Here is a 19,115-nt window from a genome sequence, read left to right on the forward strand (position 1 = left end):
CCACTTCCACCCCAGGTCCAAAATTAGACAGCTTGACCGATCCCCTACAAAATATACAACATGGAAATTGAAACTCATTTCCCAGAAACTGGACTGAGGGGTTTTCAGGGGATGCTATATGGGAGCAAAATAGATACCTCCAAATATGCCACTTGACCTTATTATTTTGAATTAAAGTTAAAGTAGAATTAAAGTTACTTAAGAAACAGACAGTAGGTCCTCTCTGGTGGCGCAAGGGGTTAAGTCTCAGCACTATGAAGCTATCCGTAGCCACTGCAGTACGAATTAGATCCCAGGCCAAGGAGGTGACCCACATGGTGCAGCAGACCTCTCCTGTCTCACCTGCTGCTCCCCTCAGCAGTGTATTTCAGCAGATCCACCTATTCTGCTCTCTGCTGTGTCTGGTGAATCCTCTCACCTCCTGCACCTCTGGCCTACACCCCAGCTCTTGTATGCATAAAGAAATAAATCTTTGAGGGAAAAAAAAGAAATAGACAGTACAAGAAGGACATTCTGACCCATCTTTGTATGCTTGAAAGTACATGTGGCAAAGTAGCCTCCCTGTGAGAAATGGATAAGGCTTCCTTATCACCAGTGATAGGGAAACAAACCTTGTTTGTTACTAAACTTCAGCTCATAACTTTTTTCTCTTTGCCTAGAGGGTATAAATACTGCTTGCTTTATTTAGTTATCTGGGTCCCCTTTCTCTTGGACCCCATACATACAAAATTAAATGTGAGGAGCTTTTTCTCCTGTTTATCTGTCCTGTGTCAACTTAATTAGAGCAGCCAAGAAAACGCAGAAGGGAGAAATGGGAAAAGTTTTTCCATTCAATGAAAATATAAACACATTTTTTTCCCAAATTGTTAAAGCAAGGAAACTGTAAATAAACTATAAACTGTACTTTGGCTACAATGTGAATTAAACCAACTTTGGTGTGCTGGGTTAAAAACTAAACCATACTTTGCCATTGCTTCAAATCTATTAAAAAATTATGGTTGGAAATAATGGCTTTGTAAACATTTTACCTGGTATCTACAGGTAAAATTTGAAGTCAAATGTCAATGAAAGGATCATTTAAAAATGTGACTCAAGGTGCTTAGTTTATCCAATTATATTTAATAATCACAAAGTAAAGGGGGTTGTCATAAGAAAAGCAAAAACTGTAAGGTCTTAATTTCTCCACAACATAGGCCTGACCTACATATCTCTGCAGAGGTCACAAGAGGTTTACCAAAAAGTTCTATTCCTAGAAAATGAAACATTGGGACATTGCTGAGAGTTCAGTCTGTGGTTCCAAAAAGCTCTTATATTACCCAAGACTTTGCATACACAGACCATTAACACATCAATTCCCGCCAACTACCTTTGGAAAGTTAGCTAGTGCTTGCGGTGGGGGGTTGGGGTAGTGGTGAATATCACAAAAGTTTCCATGCTCGAAATAAATGTGGTCTCTAGACCATATGTCCCAGTTGATGGTGACTATAAGCAGCAAAAGATAACTGGGGAAATTTCCATTTTCTGGTGGAAGGAAAGAGCAATTACAGAGACCAGTCCACTGGGGCAGTCATTTCTGTGAAAGAGATTGTTTTAATACCAAAATCTTGACAGACAAGAGAGATCAGGAGCTAGCACAGCATATTAAAAAGTGTAAGATCTTCCTAGGGTGATGGTTCACAGCTGTCTAGGTGGTGGTAATTTTATGGGGATTACACATGAGAGGAGAAATCAAATGTTGTACAAAAATGAACAATGACGTAAAAAATATAAAAATAAATTTTAAAAAATTATAATGACTTTCAACTCAGACAAACCCAGATTCAACACTTGGATCCTTCTTCTTAACAAATGTATACACCTGGTTATGTGTTCCTTTAACCAGTATTTTAATATCAACCTTTCAGATTATAAATGTAGTTTTTAGGAGCTATAAGAAATTGAATTACACAATACAGGATTAAATTAAAGGTAGTCGGCACATTGGATGATCAATGCGTGATGATGATGTCCGACCACAAATGCGTGAATAAAAATATTACAACTTATTATTTTTACCTTAATGAGTCAACAGCAAAGCAAACTAGTATCAGAAAGTATTCTGCATCTGGCTATGTCCTACCCACTTCACATCTTCCGTAACTCATAATGGAAAGGGGCATTTGTATATATGAATGATGCAAGATCGCTGATTTCCAAGAATGATGAAATTGTATATATTACTTCTACAATTATGTTCATTATCTTATATTTACAGAAATAGGGTGCTGGACAAATCTTTTATACAGGTTTTCAATAGTGATTTTTAAAATCTTCATTATTTGCCGTAAAACAGAAAACCTTCACCAATAACACAACAGCAGAAACAATAATCATAACATTTTAATCTAATATTGGCAACTTCATGTGAATGGCATCGCTTAATCTCTTAACAGTCTATGTTGTCATTACTTCAAGTTCTCTGTTTTAGAAAGGAAGAAACTAAGGCAGAAAAAGGGGGTAAGTATCTTACCCAATGCTGCACAGCAATTCAATAGGAAATATAAGATAGGAAACAGTCAGGCCATATAATTCCAAGACAGGTTTTCCTATTGCACTTCACAAAAGTGCATTGATAACCTTCTAGGTTATCAAGATTGACTAACACATTTCTCTGTAGCCGATTTTCTCTTCTCCGTTCTGTGTCTTGTTGCTATGTATTGGCTCTCTGCACTCTGTCCACTAATTTCTCTCCAGTAGGTCTCTCCAACACAGCCTCACTGCCCTGTGTTGACTTCAACTCCAATCACCCTGCAACCAGCAGGCCTAAAACTTATTTTGGAATGTTTACAGAAACTCCCACTACTTATTGTATTTCACACTCCATCAAGTCATCAAGCAAAGTTAGTTATTTGCTTTTAAATGAATTACTAGATATATGAGTCAGAATTAGCTCTTCTGAAGGAGAACAAAGGCTGGCCTTTCAGACTCAGATCTTCATTTTGTGACGTGGGCATTTCCCTGAAACTTAGGGAACATGGCACTTCAAGAGTTTCCACACCAAGTGAAGGCAAACAAAAACACAGGGTTCTTAAGCAGGGCATGTGAATACAATATTCCAGCATAAGGTCTAGTTTATTTAAAAGTTAATTTTATGATTGAGATATTAGAAAATTTATTTCCTTTACTGCATTTGCAAGGAATCTAACTAGAATTTCAATTTGTAGTTCTGCAAACCAAAGGAACTTTCCAACAGATGCCAAAGTCCCATCCTTCTGACTTAAGTGATGAACAGCTACGAAAATCTGCTGAGAATTTGGCTTGCAAAAGTGGGAGGTGTCACTTCCTTTGTCTTCCCTGGGTTTACAGCTCTAAGCTTTGGTAGAAAAGAACAGGCAAAAGGAAATAGGGGACAGAAAAAGAAAATAAACCTTAGTATACCAATAAAATAAAATGATTTAGCTAGGCCTAATTAATTTTTTTTGTTTTGCTTTGCTTTTAAATTCATTTCTTTTCTTACATTGTTGTTCATTATTGTACAGTATTTGATTTCTCCCTTCAGGTGCAATCCCCGTAGTTCTTCCTACCACTATAGCACCCGTGACCCATCATTATAGTTGCTTGTGCTCTTACCTTCCCTGTTTTGGCCTCTCTTCCTCCTGTCCCCTACTGTATGCCTCATATCTATGGTCAGCTTGGAAGTTTTGTCTTTTTCCTGACCCTTTGTTCATTTTCTCTATATTCCACATATAAGTGAATACTACTCAGCGATCAAAAAAGAGAAACTCTTGCCATTTGTGGCAACATGGGTGGCGCTGGAAGGGATTATGCTAAGCAAAATAAGGCATCAGGAAAAATGTCTCCTAGAGCACATTTTTTTGCCCTGATGTAGGTGCAAGTGGTGGGCATTGATTTGGATTGTTGATAGAATTTCTTTACTGAGAACTTGTTTTGAAAATGGTGCTCTGAACTCAGGCATGAATGCATTAAGCCATGAGAAACACCACAGCAATTACTCAGGATAAAATGCCCATGTTGAGGCACAGATTTGAAGCATTGTGAATTGTATCAACATTTTATATGGAAAGGTTAAATTTAAGCAATTCATATTTTATGTTCTGCTAAGTTAGTCATGAACCTAATCTTTGTAGAATTTCCTCTATTTTTAGCTGATTTGAGAGGAATTTGGAAGTGTCCCAGTTGGCTGGAAACAGATGGCCTGTTCTGCCTCTTCTTGGGATCACTCAGAAAACTCTACAGTAGCGGCTCAGCTGTGCTTTCGGATTGTTTCGCATTTTTCATTCCTTCTCGGGTGCTTTGTTTGATTTGGGTTTTGGTGTTTTGTGCACATGTGATGACCTATTTTGGCAGTTTACAATAATACACAATCTTTCAATTATTCATTCTTCTTAGATAAAATACTAGACCTTAATAGTCAATATTCAGGAAGTCTCGATTATGCAAACTTCAAATTTAGAAAACTGGCAATCTCTGGTTTCAGCACAAGCGGTACATTTTTTTCTCAAAAGTACTAATAGCATATAATATTTCTTGCTCTGAAAGTTTTTTGACTAGTGGAAATAGAGCAGAAGTGATACATGCATCAAATGTGAAAACCTTCCATCCTTGTCCCATCAATATTTGCTGATGGCTAATCATTCAAATAATTAAAAACAGATAAAAGATAAATTCACAAAATCATGGGTTATTACCCATGCATTTGCCTTTCAAAAAGTCAAACATTTATAAAGAAACATTATAGATCTTATTTCACAAAATCTTAGATCTGAAAAATAACCTAGACATGACTCAATTCAATCACTTTGTATTCAAGTTTGAACAATGGAAGATAGAAAGGCTATTTGACTAGTAGCAAGACCAAGATTTGCAGACCCTTTTCCTATCTCAAATTATTTATGCTTACTGCTTTTCTTTCAGATCTTTAGCTCAACAATAGGTTATACCACCTCAGAAATGTAAGGACACCTCTTCATTATAAAAATGGAAATGTGATGGCCTCCCTGGTTAAGGGATGTGTTAAGTCTCAGCGCTATCACCACTACAGCCTGAGTTTGATCCCTGCCAGGGAGCTGACCCACATGGAACAGCAGATCTCCCCTGTCTTGCCTGCTATTCCTCTTAGCAGTATATTTCAATAGATCTGCCAATTCTGCTCCCTATTCTATCTCTGATGAATCCTCTCACCCCTGCACCTCTGGCCTGCATCCCAGTTCTTCTACACACACACACAAAAAAAAAACTATTAAAAAATGAAAGTGTGATATTAGTGAGAACTCCAAATACTGGTATTCCACTTCAAATTGGAACCTCAGATCTATTGATGTTTCTCCTAAGCAGAATCAACAAATCGATACCAAATATCACTACCACCTGTGCCCTTTCTTGTATCTTTGGTCACATCCTCTAAAACAGGGACAAGTGGAAGGTGACAGTTAGTTTTGGAGTATAAGTCTCTGAACTTCACCTTGACTCTCCATCTTAAATTAAAATATGCAAATTTTATAAACTAGTAATGTACATCATTAAGGTCATTGTTTTGACAAATATAAAATGGTAATAAGATATTAACCTTTGGGCCTCCCTGGTGGCTCAGCGGTTGAGCGCTGGGTTGCCAGGCTGCCCACAGCCTCTACAGCAGGGGTTTGATCCCCGGCTGCTCCCCGGCCACCAGAGGAGGGTCCCACATGGCGCGCAGACCTCTCCTGCCGCCCGCTGCTCCCCTCAGCAGTGTACTTCGGTCCTTCTGCCTGCTCTGCTCCCCGCTCTGGCTCTGGTGAAGTACCTCACCCTCCTGTGCTTCTGACTGTCCCCAGTGCTTGTATAAATGAATAAATAAATCTTTTAAAAAAAAAAGATATTAACCTTTGAGGAAACTGAGTGACAGATACGCAGGTATTCTGTACTCTTTGCAGCATTTGTGTTCACCACAAATTATCCCCTTATAAAAAGCTCATTTAAAGCAAAAAACAAAATGAAAAATGATAGTGGCAGGCACTAGGTGAACCTGAAGGAATAGAGATGTTTCTTATAAGTCTGTAGAATGTAGAGACAGCAGAGATGAAATCTCAAACTTGCCTTGATTTTTTTTTTGATTAATAGTCTGTTACAGTGTGAGTCATAGCAAACGCTATAATACTTCAGTTGCCCCATTGTCATCCCCGCAATGTACATACATAAGCTCACGAACACACTCAGACTTCTGCCATTAGCCTGATATCTCTCAATCTCCTCTGCAGTCCCACACTTCAGTCCTTTGCCAAGAAGGTAGGCGAGATCAACGTTCTCACACTGTGCTTGACAGCATTATCTTCCACTGTCTCCCAGCCAGCTATCTCCTGCTTGTGACACACAAGATCACAGTGCTTTTCCCCCTCTCCCCCAATGCTACTCAGAGAGAGTGAGATAGGTTAGTTAGATGGGTCCTCAGAATTAGAGACAGGAAGCAAACATTAACTATAGTATTTTCCATGCTTGGAATTTGCATTAAAACCTCTTGATTACTCCTAATATTCTCAACACCATGCCATCCCAGTTGTATATCGTGGGTGATGTTTGAAGAATTATTTTCTCTGATACGACTTTAGGACACATTTCCTCATTCTAAGCAGAAGTGGCTGAGCTGGAAATGCAAATGAATTTAATCATGGTGTCAACAAGCACAATGAAAACCATCATTTCAAGTGATTGTCTATAAATAGTAGAGTATAGCAGACAAATCATGGATGTTTAAGGTAAAAGCTAAAGATTTGCCTCTTCATTCTAATAGTTGTTAAAAGAAGACAGAAAATTGCTCACAGTTCTATTGGGGTGACATCAGCTAAAAAGAAATGGAGAGTTACTGTAAGAGTTGGATGAAAACAATGTTACTTGAAAGCCTAGCAAAATACTTACAATTTAGTAATCGTTGACTACTGTCGCAAATGTTTTTCATGCTCCACCATGTTCTCTCATTCTGTGTGATTCCATCCTTAGGATCTGGGTTTGTTTGCAGGGTTTTCTCCCAGCTCTGGAAGGCTCCTTGTTAAGAGGTATGGTGCTGGTGGGGAATGGCCACTCCCAAAGTGCAGCCCTCAATCAATGATGCATATATTACCAGCTCCACTGGGGTGTGGCCCCAGAGAGTCCCCAGTGGGATGAAGCTGCCATTACTGCATGTAGAGCTGCTTGCTTGATTAGGCTCTGAGAACTCAGAGACCTGGGTTCAAATCCTGATACTCACTTTGAACAAATTATCCAATGTCTCTGAGCTTCAGTTTTCTCATCTTTAAAATGGAGGTAATTATAAGTTGTTGTAATGACTAATGAAATAATGACTCAAAACATGGGTGGTAGCTGTACCCATTGCACAGGATTATTGTGTTTGAATGAGGCAAAGAGCGACCACCCTAGAAGTATCTGCAACAGAGGAAGCACTCAGTGAAATGTCAGCCGTATGCCTACCTAATAACAAGAAAACCCTGACCAGGGCTTCATTCTTGTTTCCAGCTGAGCCCCATTAGATGTGTTTCATTCATACCAAAGGAAGCAAACACCATTATGAATTGTAAGTGTGATTATGCAGGTGCTAATCCTTTCTCTTTTCTCTGTTGATACAAAACACTTCTTTGCACACACACACATATAAATCTGATTTCTTAGGCTTATCTCATACTGGATGTCTTTTCATATTACTGAAGCAGATTATATGAGCAAAGGCACTAGCATGGGTTTTCTCTAAATAACATGCTCTATACTCACTGGTATAAACTGAATGCACTCATAACATATAGTAAAAGAGAGTGCATTGTTTTAAGATACCTAAAGAGTAAAAACACAAGAAATTAAAGGTATGTAATTAAGCAAAATCCTAGGCCTCTCGTTTAATTATATAATGAAAAATACCTGGATTGAATTGTCCTGCTATATTATAGACCCCTTTAGGCATAATCATTAGGTTTTTTCTAGCTTTGAAATCAATATTTTGTTCATCTAATCTATTTTTATTAATGAAAGGATTCGCTCTTTTGTTTTTTGTTTTTTTCCCCTCACATGGCAGTATATTCAGTATGTTTAGCTTCTACTTTATGTTGTGTGTGCCTTTTCCTTCCAAATGTTCTTTGGGTGAAAAAATTGGAACAGAGGTAGACAGGCTGTTCTAGGACATCCCTTGCTTTAGATGAGTTTCTCCAGCATAAAAAAAGATTGACTTCTAAATTGGTTAAATTGCTTCTTCTGTACAGTACAGTGACATGTTGTCTTGTTACAGTGAAACATGTGCTCTCATTTTGGACGAACTGTTCTGTGAAAAAGTTTTATTTAGCCCACAGAGCCAATCCCCGGATTTGGGGGTGTTACCTCCTTCCCGTGCTACCAGGTTTTTCATCATCATTATTGCTTCTGCTCTGTCAGCTGTAACACAGTTTAGTAACAACCCTTCTTAAAAAACAAGATGTTTCTGAAAATAGACGGAACAGTTGGCCAGACGGAAAAGAGATATCAACAAAAGTAGGTCTATTGTTGTCTGTGTTTTGCAGCCTGAATCATTTCTGAGACTGAGATACAGTTTCACATGTATGTAAATGAACAGGCATTGAGTGAGGCTATAAACTAATGCAATCTGTAGGGCCCAATAAGGTTGTATCGTATTTTATTAAGGAAATCAAAGTATATGAAAACTAATTTGGCTCAGAGAATTCTTATAGGTTTCAATTTTATTCAAGTGTAAGGGGTTTGTCCAAATATTTCACCTGGGTTTGAATTGTTTGCTTTTTTCCTCTGTAAATGACAAAACTTTGGTTCCATAAGTAAATGAATACTATAATCCAACTCAAGATCAGCAATTGAGTCCAGTTGTATTAATGGTCTGATTGAATAGCAATTTAGCCAGAAGAAGGTGGTAGGTTTATTGTGTTTTTATTTTCCTCTGTGCATCAACTAAAGCAAAAATGAGATCATGTTGTTATAAACTCTGGGCAAAGTGACATTTTTCAACTGTTCAGATTTCCCAATGATTTGCAGGAATGGCCAACAGGGAGCTGAAAGACAAACACCTCTAAATCACTTATTTGTTGAGTAGAAATTATATGAAATCCCTTTCAGAGCACAGCTGGGAAGACACAGGACCAATAGCCAACCCAACAGGTCTCTGTGTCCATGCCTGACATGCTGGTGTCAAATGCCTCTCAAGAGCCCTGCTCTGCAGAAATCTCCATCCTGATATGGCGATGAATCCAGAGGTCACCTCTGCTTTCTGACTTTACCTCTGTGTCTTGACTATCTTCTTACACCAATAATAGTGTTTAAATGCAAATTTGATTTGCTCTTGTGATGTCACCTTAGTTAATTTTGGATTCACTGTCTTTATTTCAAAATCTTTTCCCATATTGTATTAAACTCAGTTTTACCAAATCATGCTTTGCTACTACCTTCTCCCTCTCCCTTAAAATTCTACAGCAGGGTCTTTTAATCTGGGTCCTGGACCAGGCATGTATGAAAAAGCTGCAGGAGGCAATGAACCAGCTAAAAATGTACACAGAATCATGTGTGTCTCTACGTGTGCATTGTGCAGAGAAAAGGTCTACAACTCTTTTCAGATTCATAAATGGGAGGACAGCTCCCCAAAGTTTAAACACTCCTGGCACCTGGATTTTCTCTATCTCATTTCTTTCCTTTTCCTTTATAATTCACTGCTGGTGAATTATAAAGTTTCTCTTACCTTACTGAATTTTGTGCTTTCTGCGTTCCAATTTAAGTCATAGATAACAGAGAGAAAAGAGATTTAATCATTAAAACTCTGCCAGTAACAGTTGAAACTCATGCTAGTTATCCCATAGCCAATAACTGGAAGAGTCCAGATCTAAATCTATGTTTATTCCTTCAGAGAATCTTTCCAGAGTAAATAAATGGTCATAGTTTACTAATGCCATCACCTTTCATAATGTATAACTTACACTTTATTATTATTCTCTGTCATCAAAACCCATTCACTACAGTTTTCCCATAAATCTAGTACAAATCTGCACATGCACATTGTTGCTCAATTGCACCCATGCGGTCATACTATTTCACACTATCACAGAGCGCAAGGACCAGCTGCACAGTCATTGCTTTATTCACTTTTTAAAATAGCATCGATTAAACCCTCTTATTGTCAGGTACTTTGTTAAGTTCCGGAATAATTTTCTGGTTTCACCATAAATTCTACTTGGGAACTTTAAAAAAAAAAACCAAAACACCAATACCTGGGGTTGGCACCAGAAATTTCAGCTTTTTTCTTTCAGAGTGCTAGCAGGACTGAACTCCCAGTGCTTGAGATTTACTTTTCTATTTTATATATATGTATTTATTATATATATTATATATAAATATATTGTATATTTATATATTTATTATATATATTTAATATATGTGTATTTATTGTATTTTATATATAATATATTATATACTGTAATATATTATGTATTATATATTATTTTTTATTTTATATATATTTATTGTATATATTATATATATATAAAATTTTGTTCATGAAAGTAGAACCTGGGTCACTTATTTTTAAAAGTTCTCAGCTGAAGGCGATATCAAGAACCATTATTCTAGAGCAGGGATTTTCAGGGTGTTTGATATCAGCATCGTGAAGGAAACTCTTGCAAAGGCAAATTTGTGGCCCCTCCCTCTGTCTTCCTCAGACTCTGCGCCAGAAACTCCAGGATGGGAGCTGTTGTGTCTGTTTCACAGGCCCTCTACAAAGGTCTAAGTCAAACTAAAGTCCCTAAACACTCTCTAGAGACGCTGGATGAATAAGGCACAGTACTTACAATGCAGCATTTCTCTTCCATCTCATGGAATTCCCAGTTGCTTCAAATTTGCATTTTAATTGCCTGGCACAGTTGCATAATCTATGACTTTAATTGATGACGGCACGTTATTACTACTCCACAGTGCGATGACTTTCCATCTCTCCTTGTCAGCCATTAACTGAAGCATCTGTAAGAAAGCAGCAGCCAGTGAATAACAGACCTTAACAAAAGTCTAGTCAACCTTATGGACTACGCTGAAAGGTCATGATGTTTTATAATAGACACACAACAGAGAGAAAGTGGGTAGGGGGAGCAAGAAGGGAAATTATAAAACATAAAATCTTAAAGGGAAAATTTTTTCACAGCTGTTAATGACAGTGTAACTGATATACAATAAGCTGCATGTATTTAAAGCATTTCATTTGATAGCTTTTGAAACGCATATACACCAGAATCATAAAACAGTTGTGAGGGGGTCCAATTCTATTACAGATATCGCATAACTCAAGTTTTCCCTCTTCACCAACAAATGACAGAATAAGGCTGCAGAGAAGGTGTCCTGAGGAAGGCACCATGAGCTAAGACTGGGAAGGCAACTAGATATCAGCCCAAGTGAGTCAAGTGGGAAAAGGTTGTACAAGATAGAAAAAAGGCCGATCTCACCCATCTGAAGTCCTGATTCTTTTGGATGCTGCTATTTATCATCCTGTAGGGTCTTAATTACCCATTTGTGCCCTTTGTTGCTTAAAATTCCAATTGAGAAAGAAGCTTCGGTACTAGTGAAATAAACAACACTCTTACTGAGAGTGATAACCGAGTTTCAACCTCTGTAGGTAGTTTCTTGCATTGGAGTAACCTGTCATTTGACCACAATCCACTCTTAAATACATATTTCTCTGCTGTAGTAGGATATAGACCAGCCTGCCTAAAAGTCATTTTTTTTTTCCTTCATAGCAAAGGAATCTAATCCCTTGTCTTTAGTTTCCTTTGACTTTCTTCACTTCCATGGCAAATTAGTGCATCTTTAAAGTTGGTATCGTTCTCCCTTTCAATGCAGGTTGGCTGCATGAGCTGGGAAAGAGGCTGGAATCACCTTACTACGGCAATAATACCTTGGGGGGACCGTCCATCCGAAGTGCCTATATTGCTGCTCTGTACTTCACGCTCAGCAGCCTGACCAGTGTTGGATTTGGGAATGTCTCTGCTAACACAGATGCTGAGAAGATCTTCTCCATCTGCACCATGCTGATTGGTGGTAAGAGAAATTCTTCTATACGATGGGGAAAAAAAGTGTCTCTGCCAAAGTGCTGTGTTCTGTTTGCTCTGTTCTAAACCACAGTGGAGATATATTGGTTGACACTGGAAGAGTCTAAAAGCCCTATAACCCAGATGAAAATGCACACATTGTGCAAAAATAAAAATGATGTAAAAAGTATATAAAATTAAAAAAATTTAATAATTTAAAAAAAAAAACCCTAGTCAGGAAATCAGTGGAAAATAATTTAATGTATGTATAGATTAGCAATGAAACTCTGTGGTGTTGAAGAATTCCAGAGAAAGAAGTAACCTGATAATGATTTTGAAGGTGTAGTTACTTTGCTTTCTTGACAGGCTGTTTACCTAAGTGTTTGAGAGCTACAGGAGACTGAATTGAAGGTTTATGTTTCAAACTCCATTTTAGAGCCCCCAACAGCTTAGTGTTATCAAAATTTTATTAATACTATTATAGCACATTGAGGATGTTAGATAGACTTAGCTAAAAACAAACAAAAAAACTAGTACAATGATAATAAGCATTTATTAATTGCATTTATGTTCCATTCTCTGAGCTAAATGCTTTGATACAATACCCAAGTGATTCCTTCAGCAAATATGTAAGCTTGCCACTATCAGTTTCCCATTCAACACAGACAAGTTATTATATTATTGTCTGTGAGCTCCAAGCTCACTTTCTATATTCTCTTTTGTAATGTAGGGCCTTGGGGCCTACAAACCTTATTCTCTTTACCAGTCAACTTCAGTTCCTTCTGCCAATAGGGAATGCCAGAGGGAGACTGGAAGGCAGGCGACGGGGGAGAACTGCCTTGTGTTGACATGTGCAATGTACCTTCGAGGGAGGCCACCTCAGCTGTCAGCAGGTAGTTCCTGCCCTCAGCCTGTTCAGACACTTGCAGAGTTAGCCTCACTGGGCCTGTTTAGGTGTCACCTGGGAGGGACCACACAGCCTCAGTCAGGACGGCTCCTCACAGCAACTTCCCTGCTCATCTATGTTCTGATCTGCCCACTTCTTCCCTTTGTTAATCCATCTCCAAGGGCAGAAGCTCCTGCTGTGGCCATGATACCAGTTTGCTCATCGAACCAGCTAACACCAGGGACACCATTCTCTATAATAAATTGCCTCCATTGAACTATTTAGTTTAATTTTTCTTTTCTGAACCTCCAAACTGATGCATGAATCACACCATTATCCACATTTTCAGATGACAAAACTAAAACTGGGAGAAATAAAGTAACTTTCCCAATGCTGTATAACCAGTAAGTGAAAGAGGCAAGAGGGAAACCTTCCTTCTTTTGAACACTAACCTCTGTCTTTAGAAAACAGATGAAAACTCACAGATTTGTAACATGGTTCTCATGATGTAACAGGAGAAGAAACATTCCTCTTAGAGTTCTATCACTATTTTGTGCCTCATGGTATTCCCCAAAGCTTGTTTTATCCTGTCTCTTACTGGACCTTTATCCCATATGTCACTTAGCCTTTAGAACCTTATCACAGGGAATAATTCCTACCAGCTTCCCTGCATGAGAGATGTGAAATAATGTCTCGTTAAGTAATGAGTCATGCAGCCTATAGAGAAATCAAAGACATGTAAAGCCAAACCTTCTCTCAAGGAGCTTATGATCTAATTTGGAAGACGTAGGCTGATACATGTAGGAAGAGTTTAACAACACCAGGCAGAAGACACTAAGGGCCAAGTCAATTTGGAAGTTCAGATGCAGCAAGAAATGAGGGTCTGGGATCAAGAGAATTTCTTGGAAAGGCAGTGCTTGTGGCAGAGTTGCTGAAGTGGCATCCTGGGGCTGAGCCAGTTTAACAGGCTCATGGCCAAAGTAGAAAAGTAAAACCCTGGGGAGAAGAAATCTGAATTCGCATTTCTGAAGAGCTACCTTGTGCCAGGCCCAGTGGGGCTGTTTTAAGTCCAGTGTTATGGCTTACATAATCACTGCTTTCCTGGACAGTGGGTCTTTCAGCCTAGCAGAATGACACATATTTTGCAAATAAACGCATACAATACTCATTTAACATTTGTCCCTTACTTTTTTTCTCCTGAGGACAATTTTGGGAAATGCTCAAGGCTTAATCTACTAATTGGACATTTGAAGAATCTGTTAGATAATGGATCTTATTCTCTACTCATCCTCCTATTTTGTGAGTGGTCTGAAATCAGAAATTGTTGAGATGTAAATTATTCCCTGCAATGCATTGTAAGAAGCAGCCATGCTGGTCACAAGGCCAAGGATATGGGAAACAATCAGATAATGACATCTTGTCTCTTGATAAATGTTTATTGAGCAAATTATCCTGGTGCAAAACCAGTGCTCATTTGTAAGTGGCATTAAAGGATTTAGTTGACTTGAGCAGCACTTAGGAAGCTATTGGTTTTGAATGCCAAATGGCATCTAAGTAACTTGAATTTATTAGTTAAAGCTTTCCAAATTTGTGTTTGTGGGAAATAATTATATAAATGTGACAGTTACCCTAGGCTAGGAGAAATGATGCCTTCATTTTAATATTTCCTAATTAGCTAATTACTTGCATAACTTTGAAAACTAATCAAAAGAGCTCACTGTTGAACACTTTGTTCATTTAATGCTCATACCATTATGAGCTAGAGGTTATTAACACCCCAATTTAAAAATAAGGCAGCAGAGGTTTAGTGACTAAAATCTAGTATACTTCTTGTAAAGTAGCCATTTCATTATATATTATACATTAATTTTATTCACATAATTTCTCCATAGGTACACAAATGATTTATTTTAAAGAAAATTTATGTGCACATTAGTATGGACTCAAGTCTAAAGTATTTGTGCAGGGATTCCTCAAAGGTAGAAGTTCCCACACAGGCTATGAAATGGCTAATGACAGGGATGCAATATTTACTATAAAAGCAGGCAGTAGCAATATTGAAATATAATATTTTGGGTGACTACTAATACCACCTGATAATTATCTAGGGCAGAAGCACTCACAGGCTGAGGTGGGGGGAGAGAAGTTTTCATGTAAGCATTGAAGAATGCACATACCATTGATTTATGGGAAAGACTATAACTATTAAAAAGAGGTTAAACAAAAATAATGAGAAAAGGATCCATACCTAGACAAATCTATGTGAACTCTGAGAACACCCAAAACAAAGAAATAAGTAACCCTAGAAGCTTTAGGCAACTATTCAATTTAAGTGATTTAGATTTTTGATGTTATCAACATGGCAGTATTGAGACACTAGGATCAACCTCTCTCATAAAAACAAATTAAGTAAATTTAGTAAGGCCAATGGATATAAGGTTAATATGGGAAAATCTATTGCATTCCTATATGCTAGTGACAAATAATTAGAAAATGAATTCTAAACAATGCTTTAAAAACATCAAATGTGTAGGAATAAATCTCTGAAAATGCAAAGCTACTACACAAAGAACTATAAGACAATGTGGAGAACATTTACAAACGGTTTAAGATAATGGAAGGATATATAATAGTGGTGGTTTTAACACTCGGTATTTTAAAGATACTAGTTTTATCTCAAGTAGTCTAAAAATTCAATGCAGTCCTGGGGCCTCCCCGGTGGCGCAGCGGTTGAGCACTGGGTTGCGAAGCTGCCCGCAGCCTCTGTGGCGCCGGTTCGATCCCCAGCTGCTCCCCGGCCACTGGAGGAGGGTCCCACATGGCGCGCAGACCTCTCCTGCCGCCCGCTGCTCCCCTCAGCAGTGTACTTCGGTCCTTCTGCCTGCTCTGCTCCCCGCTCTGGCTCTGGTGAATTCTCTCACCCTCCCGCGCTTCTGACTGTACCCAGTGCATGTATAAACAAAACAAACAAACAAATAAATAAATAAATAAAAAGCATGCCTCTATAAAAAAAAAAAAAAAAAAAAATTCAATGCAGTCCTAATGAAAAACCCTAGCCAATGTATATTTGTACATGCATATGTGCTTGAAAAATAATAAGCTGTTTCTAAAAGTTAGCAGAGATGCAGAGCTAAACCTAGTCAAAGCTATTATAAAGAACAAAACTGAAAGATTTATGTTACAGATACCAAAATGCCTTATAAATTTACAGTAATTAAGAAGGCAGTGTTAGCTCAGGAATAAATACAAAGTCAATGAAATACAAGAGTGGAGAAACACGCCCAAATACTCATGTGACTTAGGACATAGGTGACCCCACAGTGCAAAGAGGAAATGATAATTATTTCAATAAATGTCACTGGGTCAAATGCATATCCACATGTTGATAAACAATCTTGACTCTCTTCAGACTGTACATTCAAATTAATTCCAGGTAACTTTTGATCTCAATATGGAACAGGAAATAGTAAAGCTTTCAAAGATAATGCAAGAGAATATTTTCATGACCTTGGATTTGGAAAAGGTCTCTGAAACATGAAAACAAAAAGTTCTAAATATAAAGGAAAGATTCAGAAATTGAATTGCAGAATTCTTTTCAACAAAAGATATTATGGAGGGTGTGAAGAGACAAGGCATGGGATAGGTGATATTTCAACATTACCTGATAAAAGACTTTTACCCATTACATATAAAGAAATGTGACCAAGTAATAAGAAAAATAGTAGATAACCCCAAAATGTATCAAAACCTTAAAAAGTACCAAAAAATAGTTTTTCATACTCAAATGGAAAATAAAAAGTTGCTCAACTTCACTTATCAGGGACATGCAAATTTAAATCAAAATTAGCATTTATACTCACCAGAATTTATATTCACCATTAACAACTCTAAGTGAGAACATCTTGACTTCCATACTATTGATGGGAATCCCAGTTGGTACAACAATTTTGTTGATATCTGCCAACTCTGAACTTACCTGTACTCCGAAACACAATTCTACAACAATGTCTATCCAACAGAAATGCATACGTATATATATCAAAAGACATATATATAGATGTCTGTGGAAGCATCATTGTAAGAATCTCAAACTGGGAATGCCTATTCATAGGACAAGTATGTAAATTGTGAAATATTCAGTGGAGTACTATACAGTAATGAAAGTAAAGGAACTATTACATCATGCAGCTACAGAAAACCAGAAAAAAAAAATTACATATTGTTTGATTTTGTTTAGAGAAAGTTCAAAAGCAGGCAAAACTATTGATTGCAACATAATTCCAAAGTGTGGGCAGTTTTAGTAAGGAGACTGGTTACAAACTGTGAAGAGAACAGAGGGTCAACCCTAGGATGTTGATAATACCCTATTTATTCATCAGGGCTGGAGGAAGTGATTCCATAGATATGGTCACTTTGAGAAATCTTAATGAGCTATCCATTTAGTATTTGTGTCATTTTCTCCTTGTGTGTCTTTAGTATTAATTTTATCTTGTAAAATTACAATAGAAAGTTAAAAATAATAAAACTATCAAGCGTGGGATGAGGAGCTGAATATCAGTGAGCTCATTTCTCTTGTCAGGTTGTTTTTATGTGCTGTCTTAACATGATGAGTCAAGCAATAGAAGTAAAATCACTGTCTAAAATATTGGTGATAATCACAAGAAGATCTAAAAGAAATAATCCTAAAAGATTGTCTTTAGGGGCCTCCCCTGGTGGCGCAGCGGTTGAGCGCTGGGCTGAGAGGCTGCCCTCAGCCTCTGTAGTGCCGGTTTGTTCCCAGGCCACCAGCGAGGGTCCACAAAAAAAAAAAAAAAAAAGATTGTCTTTAGGGAGTGGTATAGGAATAAAGGAGTAGACTTAGGGCTAAACTACCATAGATTTTCTAAGCTACTTGCTTAACGTTATAAAACTTTTTAAAGAAAGTATCAGACTACCTGAGCTTCATTTCAGTTCTATAAATATTTGTAACACACTTCAATTATGCCAGGCACCATGTTAGATGCTGGAGAAACAAAGATGACTAAGACATGATGCTTTCCTTCGAGGAGTTCACAATTTAGTAATAGAAATAAGCACTTAGGCAGATGATGTTCTTTCATTCCCTACTTTATTTCTTCCTACTGCAATGTACATTTAGAAAAGACTGGAAAATCCACTTCTAAAATAAAATTACACATAATCCCATCACCAAAAGAGCCTTTTTGGTCTTTTTAGATGTATATATTCCTACTTTCTAGAATATTTATATTGACAACACATCCTTGCTAACAAACAAAATAAACTGAGAACTTTTTCTCATGTCACTAAAAGTTCTATTATACTTAGTAATGGCTGCCTAATAATCACTAATGCGTTAGCCCCAGTTTATGCGGAGTTACTAAGAATGAAAGCTTCCTGGTGAAGAGGCTCCATCATTAAGGACATTTCCTGTTTAAATGAGGCCTGTCATCATGAAAAAGACAGAGCCAAGGCTTTCCTTGGGTCTTCTCATTCTACCCCTACTATCCTGACATGATTTTATTTTACCCATATTTGGGCTGTGTTTAAGATGACTTTTAAAAAAATTATTATTTAGGGAATTGTTCTCATTCTGTTTTCTCTGCCATCTGCCATCTACAATTCAACTTATAACAAGGAGTGGAAAATTCCAGGGCAATGAATAAGTGGGAGAGAGGAGGTCAGCTAAGACTACCCCAAATCTCAGCTCTGGCATCCTTTTTTTTAAAAAAAGATTTATTTATTTATACAAGAACCAGGGTACAGGCCAGATGTGTGGGAGGGTGAGAGGATTCACCAGAGACAGAGCGGGGAACAGAACAGGCAGACTGACTGAAATACACTGCTGAGGGGAGCAGCGGGAGAGACAGGAGAGGTCTGCTCGCCATGTGGGTTGCTCCGAGGCCAGCGGGGATCGAACTGGTACTACAGAGGCTGTGGACGGCTTCATGGTTCTGCACTCAACTTCCTGCACCACCAGGGAGGCCCAGCTCTGGCATCCTTTTATGCTGGAGTGGATGGTCCCTGCGTAGATTTCAAAGGCACTGCAAAGTATCTATCTAAAGAAATCAGCAAGGATTTTATACCACAGGAGAGCAGTGTTGTCCAAAATCCAGAGAGCTAGAGAACCTGTTGTGGTGGGGAGAACAGGGATAAAAGGAAGGGAAAGGGGAAGAGAAAAACCAAAGAAGAAAGCGATGATGGCCAACAGT

At 37.9% G+C, this 19,115-nt stretch overlaps 1 protein-coding gene across 2 annotated transcripts in view; it reads left to right on the forward strand.

The window, feature by feature from the left end:
* Positions 1–19,115, forward strand: part of KCNH8 (potassium voltage-gated channel subfamily H member 8) — a 246,037-nt gene that overhangs the window by 170,057 nt on the left and 56,865 nt on the right. For both annotated transcript variants that reach the window (XM_037524877.2, XM_054691469.1), the window contains exon 8: positions 11,833–12,030. In XM_037524877.2, the coding sequence (XP_037380774.1) occupies positions 11,833–12,030 (198 nt within the window). The remainder of the gene's footprint in view (positions 1–11,832; positions 12,031–19,115) is intronic.

The sequence above is a fragment of the Talpa occidentalis genome, unplaced genomic scaffold (assembly GCF_014898055.3).
Source record: "Talpa occidentalis isolate TD23 unplaced genomic scaffold, MPIMG_talOcc4v2.1 talOcc4.10, whole genome shotgun sequence".
In the NCBI taxonomy this organism is placed as follows: domain Eukaryota; kingdom Metazoa; phylum Chordata; class Mammalia; order Eulipotyphla; family Talpidae; genus Talpa; species Talpa occidentalis.